The 8,017-nt window shown below is 44.1% G+C and overlaps 1 protein-coding gene across 2 annotated transcripts in view; it reads right to left on the bottom strand.

The window, feature by feature from the left end:
- Nucleotides 1-486: 486 nt before the first annotated feature.
- Nucleotides 487-8,017, bottom strand: part of HACD2 (3-hydroxyacyl-CoA dehydratase 2) — an 85,768-nt gene continuing 78,237 nt past the window's right edge. The window contains exons 7-8 of one of the 2 annotated variants that reach the window (XR_008555570.1): nt 7,348-7,427; nt 3,371-3,418 (exon numbers count right to left, since the gene is read on the bottom strand). Coding sequence is in view for 1 of the 2 variants with exons in the window: in XM_008155518.3 (XP_008153740.1) it covers nt 3,336-3,418 (83 nt within the window). In the remaining variant the exon portion in view is untranslated. Of the gene's footprint in view, nt 3,419-7,347; nt 7,428-8,017 lie in introns of both variants that reach the window. The other variant, XM_008155518.3, reaches the window with a different exon arrangement.

Below are 8,017 nucleotides of genomic sequence, written 5' to 3'. Positions count from 1 at the left end.
CCCTAGCACCTCTGTCTGTGGAGGCATCTTCAGGACGAGGTACTTGACCCCTTGACCATGTATCTGTTTGATATGTGATGAGCATTGCTGGGCCACAGGAGTATTTCCCCTTTCAACTTATACTAGAAGAGTTAGGCTAAAGACAGAAACAAAACAAAAGACATTGATGACAAGGGTCCTCAATCGTCCACTGATGAGTTTCTTAGATTCCTGGTCACCTACGTGAGGACTCCCCTTGTCCCTCTGCAGCTGAGTGGGGGACGGGCTTTATAGCATGCAGACTGGCAGGAAGAACAACTTGTTGGGAACCTCTTAATATAACCTACTCTTCCTGTAGGTGCAGAGCCACATGGTGAGCAGGAATACATTTTGAAGTAGTCAAAGAGTGAGCTGGAATCTGTGGCAGAACTGAAACGTGTCCATGTTCCTACACCATCACTTTCGGGCCAATTTAGTGAGAAAAATCACCAGACTCGCTGGCCAGTGTTTCAGATCCAGGCAGAGCATACACCAGTTTATTTTGAAATGCAACACAGATCAGTATTTTATGAATACAACTTAGTACTACATTATCAGGTAAAAACAGCTTCCAAATGCATGCATAGAAAGTTAAGCATAGTCTTTGAATGCCTTATTTCTAAATATACAAAAAATACATTTAAATTATAGAATTTAGTGAATCAAAGACTTATAAAATTACAATTTTGGTTTTCACAACATAGAAAAAATACAAAAATGACTATATATGATCATATAAATTTTTACCCAAATTTCAAAGGAGCAGTACGTACTGATTCTGCTGTTTTGTGTTTTACCTGAAACTCAGAATTGAAAAGAATTCGTAGGTTGCACCACATCGATGACAACCTTTTATTACAAATGAATAACCAAAGGCGCAAGTGGAAATGAGGGCAGTCTCTTCACAGGCCTCTTTAGCGCCACATCTTCCGCAGGAAGCTCGCGCCAGAGGACCGTTCTCGGCTGGCAGGGTGGTGCTTTATTCCAGGACTAACTCTCCACCGTGCCTTTGATCACAGGCAATGCATGTTAAATGAACGATCCCAACCTTAGCAAACAAAACACAGCAAGATGCAAATCAGCAGCTCGTGTCTACAAAGCACTACTGCGCACCTCACAGAATCCTCTGCCAGAAGAGGGAGTTGAAACATCCCGTCAGGGGGCAGCTGATGTCTTTGTGCCCTGAAATGAACACTGTAAGTCTGACAAAACACCCACCAAACACCACCTTTCATTCACACTTTGTAGGAAGGTGGACATTTGGTGGGGTTGGATGGTCTCAGTTCCTAAAGGAATGCCACCCCTTCGAAGGAAACATTATTTATGTTGGAGCTAAAGCAATCAGTTACTGGGAGAGGTGGCTGAAGGACACGCTGGCATGTCTTACTTATCTGCCACGAGCATTTTAAATGTTTGATGTACAGAAATAAACATTTTTGAGAAGAAAGTTGTTTGCTGTGTTCTTGTTGCAATTGGATGCAATACCACTGTCTGCAACAGACTGTTTCCCTAAACAGTGACAAATTACAATAGAGAGGCCTGAATAAACCCAATCCAGCAACCCTGAAAAACCTGCACTTTTCATCCCATCATCTAACTATCCCAACAACAACTGAAAAAAATCTTACCCAAATTAAATAATAAGGCTATTATAATCCAAATTGATTCTATTTGACAGGAGAAATACAGTTTTGAAAAATGAAATGAGAAAAAGCATGAAATATAATCTTTCCCATACATTTTGTTTATCAAGTACAATAGATTCTAATTTCAATATGCCCAAGAGAAGAGTGCTGACTGTGCGAAGCAGAATGTTAATGTTCAATTCAGAAGTAATTTATTACACATCTGCCTGCATCACATTTTAGGCTGCATATTTTCTTCTCATTCTTATGTTAACTTTCAAGCCTCTATGAAAATAAGCATTTCGAATTTACTTTCCATTATGACACTCCTCTGACATTAGCAATTATATTTTAAATGATAATGACTCTATAAGCTAGACTTTTAAAGTTTTAAAGATCAACCAATTTTTCAAAAAAAAGGGCTCCACAAAGAACATCCTGTGTTTAAAATCTAGTGCACATCTGAGCTTGGGCTTTGCATTTCCCTCCAGCCCTTTCTGGAAGCGTCTGAAATGCACAGCTGAGCAATTACATGGCACCAAGACATGACGCTAATTAGATAACGTCCATGAGCAAGGGCACGTGGGTGACACTGCTTCCAGCCTCCGACTGCCCACTGGATATCCCCCTGCCTCTGGAGGTACAACTTGGTGGGAATTACGGAGGACCATAGTTAGGGGAAGTATCCAAACAGAGGAGTTTCATGAAAATTTAAAAATATAATGATCAAGGTGTGGGAACAGAAACCTCTTCCTGAACGTTCTTCCGACTACATTTCTAAAGTGACACCTTCCATGTGTTTCATGAGCAGATCCTCCCCTTCTGGGACTAGACTGGTTCCGGCATAGACGAGAACAGTTGCTGCACATGCATCGCTCAGAGGGGCTCTGAGAACAGGACTGGGGAGGTGCCTGTCATTTACTACGCCGAAACTCTCCCTTCCTGAGCACTGTCGTTTTGTTAAATATGAGTGGGGCTGAGCCCCAGGTAAGGTAGGTTCTCTATAATATACGCATACTTATTAGATTCAAGCATGTTTCTTAGTGGCAGGCAGTAATGACTCAACTGAAAACAAAAGGGTTCTAGCTGTTTTCTGATTATGGGTACTACCCCAAAGCTTCACAGACATACGAACTGTGTATTTCATTCACTAGACACGAGGGCAAGGTCCTAGCCATAACTTCAGAGCATTCCAGAGAACAAAGGTTGCCGCTGCAAAAACACAAACAGTTCCCAGCATGCAGTGGAGCACTTTGAAAGGGGATGCTGACCACGCTGCAGACTGAACAGAACTCCTGCAAGCCGGGCACCCAGCTGGTGCCACCTCCATACTCAGACTGCAACTCTCAGGCATTCAGTGTTACAGATCTTTGTTTATCAGATACATGAAGGAAACAGGAGGGTAGAAAATGCCAAATCCCTGTCTAATGCCATCATAAATATTGGGAACTTCTGGTTGAAAAAGCATGCTGAATGGACTGGCCAGGGTGTTTTATGTAACAGCTTTTTTTTTGTTTGTTTTATCTTATAAAATCCCAGACCTGTGTGACACTGGATTTTGGTTTTTGTTTTGTTTAGTATTTTAAAAATAGTTTTACTTATTTTCTATGAAACGTATTGGGAACTCAAAAAGTCTGCAGCATTTTTTTGTTGTTGAAAAGTTTGTTTTTTGGAGGGGTGCAGAAACAGGAACTATTCAAATTTCTTGTGTTCTTCAGTATGAGAAAGGACCTTTCTTCTCTGGTGTATCATGTGGAAGTATAACTGGGGGAAAACTGGAAAGAAAAGAAAGAACTGGTTAAGGAGAACATTTAAAATTGCATGTTTAAAGCACATGGACTTGCCTGGCCAGTGTGGCTCGGTGGTTGAGCGTTGATCCATGAACCAGGAGGTCATGGGTTTGATTCCCAGTCAGGGCACATGCCTGGGTTGTGGGCTCAATCCTCAGTAGGGGGCATGCAGGAGACAGCTGATGGATGTTTCTCTCTCATCGATGTTTCTATCCCTCTCCCTTCCTCTCTCTCTAAAACAAATAAAAACATTTAAAGCACCTAGACTTAAGGTCCTCCTGACTTTCTGACTACTTGATCGTCCAGTTGCCAAGGAGTGACAAAGTGCACTTGGGGAAGGAGAAAAAAAAAAGCAGACCTACCATTACCTGTGCTAGCCAAGGGGGAAGGGTCGTGTGGACTGGACTGACAGACATTACTGTCACCACCATTACCAGTCAAGATGTCACAGAGCCACCAAATTATATTCTTTACACTCTTATTACCTTCACACTCATTCCCTGATTTCACAACAACCAGGTGAAAAATTCTAGTCAGGGAGTTATTGTTCATGTTTCAGAGGATGAATTCAAGCCCAGAGAAGGCAGGCACCTTGTCTGGGGTTTCACTGCAAATCACTGACCGTCAGGACCAGGCTCTGGGCTGTTCTGTGAAGGGCCGGGCTGAGGCGGGGGAGAAGTGCTACTACATCTAATCTGAACACAACTGAGACAGGTTTGAGTGTAGAAAAAGTCTTTATGAAAAGATAGTCAGTATCTTAGGCACTGGAGATTCTGTTCTTGGTAATTTATAGATTACTTTAAAAAGTAATGGCTCTCAAATGAACTGGATGGTACTGCCTACTTAGGGAACATTTGGGAATGCGGGGAGAGAACATTTGGAAAATGCCAGTTTAAGCTGTCTGGCCTTCTCAAGGTTACTGTAAACTGGGGGATTCAATAACCAAGTAAGAAACTCCAGTGAGATGGTCTTGGGTGTACAATATCCTTCCTTTCCTGCCCTTCCCAGCAGCTCCAATGTCTATTTTTGGACAATAACTTGTATTTTGGGGGAGGTAATTTCTAGTATTGCCAATGCTCTCTGACAGTTTCTTCCTTTTTAAATGGGTTCCAAGTTTCACATGGTCCTCCCAAATTTCAAATGTACTCCAGGCCATCAGTGGGCATGTGCACACAGATCTGATAAGCTGCAGAGGCGGATGCGAGCAGGGCTGCCAGCCACTCCACTCACTATTTGCAGGCAGAAAGTTATTCACAGAAAAGACCCAGCTTCTGCATGTAATTCAACAGTGAACTATTTTAGTACAAGAGAGCCAAAAAATCTGACAAGCTCTATAATCTAAACACTGGAAGTAAAGATATAATTAAACCGTAAGGAAGGATAATTGTAATCACTTAAAAATGCGGGCCAGTCACATTTCTATAGATGTGCTTTCGTAAAGGGAAATGTTGTGGTCTTTTCCGCTGGTTGCATTTGGTTACAACACCCTGTACAGGGCGGCTACAGCCTCACAGCTAGTTCAGAGGGTGGGAGGGGGGGCAGTGAGCTAGAAGCCATTCCGTAGGCCCTCAGCGGCAGGTAGAGCAAGATGGCCTAGTATGACTTCATCCCTGTACGCAAGGGCCTGCATGCTGCCCAAGAGGCAGATGTCAGAAACAGAGGGCAAATATGGCCCTTGAGTTCTTCCACATCGTCCAGAGATTTCTTAGTGCCGAAGAAAAAGGAATGGGGATACTTGGGCTGAAGGTTCTCTGTAGCTCTAGTGGTGACCTCTTCCTGGTGACCAAAACGTGGATGACACTGTCTCCATCGGAATCACCCACCTGCTCAGGCTAAAGCCAACTATTAGGGTTAAGACGATTCCAGATTCATGGCTCCTATTTTTAACTCCGTTGGGCTATAATGAAGACTATCCCTAAGAAAACCTCAACCTGACAATAGGCTACTTAGAATTCTACCTTCTGCTCTTCCAGTTCAGGACACACAGAATGGAGACAGTTGGTGTGTTGGGGTGGGTGTGGGGGCTGGTGGGTGCCACTGTGCCCCCCTTCCTGTAAGAAGATGGGCTCTCTCGCCCTGGCCGGTTTGGTTGTCGTTAGAATGTCGGACCATGGACTGAAAGATGGAGGTTCAATTCGTGATCAAGGGCACATACTCAGTTGCAGGTTCAATCCCCGAACTCGATTGGAATTCATGAGGGAGGCAACCAATAGATGTGTCTCTCCCACATTGATGTCTCTCTCTCTCCCCACCTCCACCCTTCTTTCCACTCTCTATAAAAAAGAAATCAATGGCAAAAACATCCTCGGGTAAGGATAAAAAAAAAGAAAAAAAAAAAGAAGATGGGTTCTCTTTCTCTCTAGGGAAGGAAGACTTGGAGGATGAGAACAACTGGAAAAGCTCTGTCTGGAGCAAGTTTCCTTTTCAGTTTCTCCAAAAATCAGAGCTGTGGTTATAGTTACTGACAACTGGGAGAGCCAGCTTCTTGGTGCCTCCACCCTACATCACTGTTTCTCAGCCTTTTAGACCCCACTCTATAACCAGTTTTCACCAATGTGGGGGGGATGTAAACAGCACTTAGACATCTACTGAGTCCTGCAGACCCTGCACATACTGCCACTGTGCACAGCAGGAGGATCACCGTGCACAGGACGCCAAGCTTCCCAACACAAGAGCACTGCTGGGTCAGGGCTCATGGGCCGCAATCTGGGCTACATGTGCATCAATGCAGTAACAGGTCAGGACCATAAAAGCAGGTGTTGCCTTATGTAGTACTATATCTATCACAAACTTCCTATTAAAGAAAGATAAAAGAAACTTAAGTTGCAGAAAGAAAACCAAATTGGTAAAGACCACATGTCAACAGCAACCTCTCCTAATTCTGCATTTCTTCTAATAAATACAAAGCTTTGGAAAGATGAAATGTGAGGTTGACCAGAACGAAGTGTACAAACTGGCCTCAGTGCTACCGCCTGCCCCGCCCCACCGCCACCCGAGGCGCCCAGGGCGCCGGCAGACACAGGATTTGCAGCAGGTCTGGGCTGCCATCTTGAGCTGGGTGGGGAGTCAGGGATTTGGAAGAAATCTTTTAATCTTTATTAGAAATCAACCCCTACTCTTTGTCTAGAAGAGTTAAGCCACCTTAAAAAGGAAAGACTATAAACTTCAACTAAGCCAAGTTCTCTTACCAAAAGGAGGCTGAAAAGGGAAGGGGGAAGGAACCGAGACGAAGAGACAGACGTGCTGAGAAGTGCGCAGACAGCAGGCTGAGGTCTTCTCTCACCGGTTAAAGCTGAGGAGGAAGCCCCACAGAACGGGAATGTTCTCCTGGAGGAATGCTATCCATGGGGAGGCTGCTGTGGGAGACCAGGCCCCTCCGCTGTCATGAGGTCAGCAGGGAAGGCAAAGGCTGGCACTGGCTGGCCATCAGCACACAAGACAGAGTGGAGGCGCAGACGCGGACTGCCCAGGAGGGCTGTTGCGAAGAGGAAGCCTCTCTGACAGGCAGAGACCCTGCAGCAGCCCTGATTTCTGCCAGGGTGGCAGCATCTTGTTATTGGTTTGACTGCACGAGACCCTCTTTGACCCTTTCCAGGTTACCCAGAATGGCATCTATTTCCTATTTACTCGAAAAACATGTTGAATGTAACCAGTTAACTGCCACAGTTAATGCCACACGTCCCAAACGGAAGCCATCCCCGTGTCTGTGGATGCTTGTGGCGTACAAAAGGTTAAATAAGTCTTGTGGCACCTGCTCACTGGGATAATACCTGTTATTCCAGGATGGCAAAACTGCAACTAAGAATTGCTGCTCTGGAGACTGGAAGATGAAACTCTTAGGGAACAATATTAGAAAGGTAAAAAACTGTAAGCTAATTTTTCTTACTTGAATTTTTAGACTCTTCCATATTTACCTTCTATTTGATAAGCAACTCCCTTTTACATCTGAGAGATGGCCTTTAGCCACCATCGTTTCAGCACCCAAGAGAAGGACCTGATAATTAATGGAGTGGGAAGTGAGTCATGAAGCAGAATTGTGTCCAAGATAAATGCTCACATGAAATCAGGATGCAGTTTTTTTCACAATGCATGAAATGCAGGTTTCCTCAGAGGGACACTAACATGTCCTTATGACTGTTAGGATGATTCACACAGTTAATGCCGTAGGCTGAAGAAAAGCCCAACCCTCCTGTCTGAATTTAACCCAAGGTTTAGGGGAGAAGACAGCACCTTACAGACGAAAATAAGAGCCAGTCACAATGGCTACAGGAATAGCTAATGGAGAAGAAACACATGTGCTTTTGGATATGTGGAAATCAACCACAGGATTTCCATGAACAACAGAATTCAAGAAAAGGACCAAACTACTCTTCCTCAACAAACGGGGCTCACTTCACGGAGGCCTCAAACACAGCATTTTCCCTCTGTTCCCAGTACGCTGGGGCACATCTGACTATCCAGTGCAGGCCTCTAGCAGCACTGCTAAAGACTGAAAGCCATCCTGAAGAGGACACTGTGTTCTGTTCAAATGGTTTTAGTGCTGGTTTCTAAACAGGAAAATAAAAAATATAGAAAAAAATAAAT

Source organism: Eptesicus fuscus, chromosome 3 (genome assembly GCF_027574615.1).
Source record: "Eptesicus fuscus isolate TK198812 chromosome 3, DD_ASM_mEF_20220401, whole genome shotgun sequence".
NCBI lineage: Eukaryota > Metazoa > Chordata > Mammalia > Chiroptera > Vespertilionidae > Eptesicus > Eptesicus fuscus.
The sequence above is the reverse complement of the archived record's forward strand: the minus strand, read 5'-3'. Positions and strand labels throughout refer to the sequence as shown.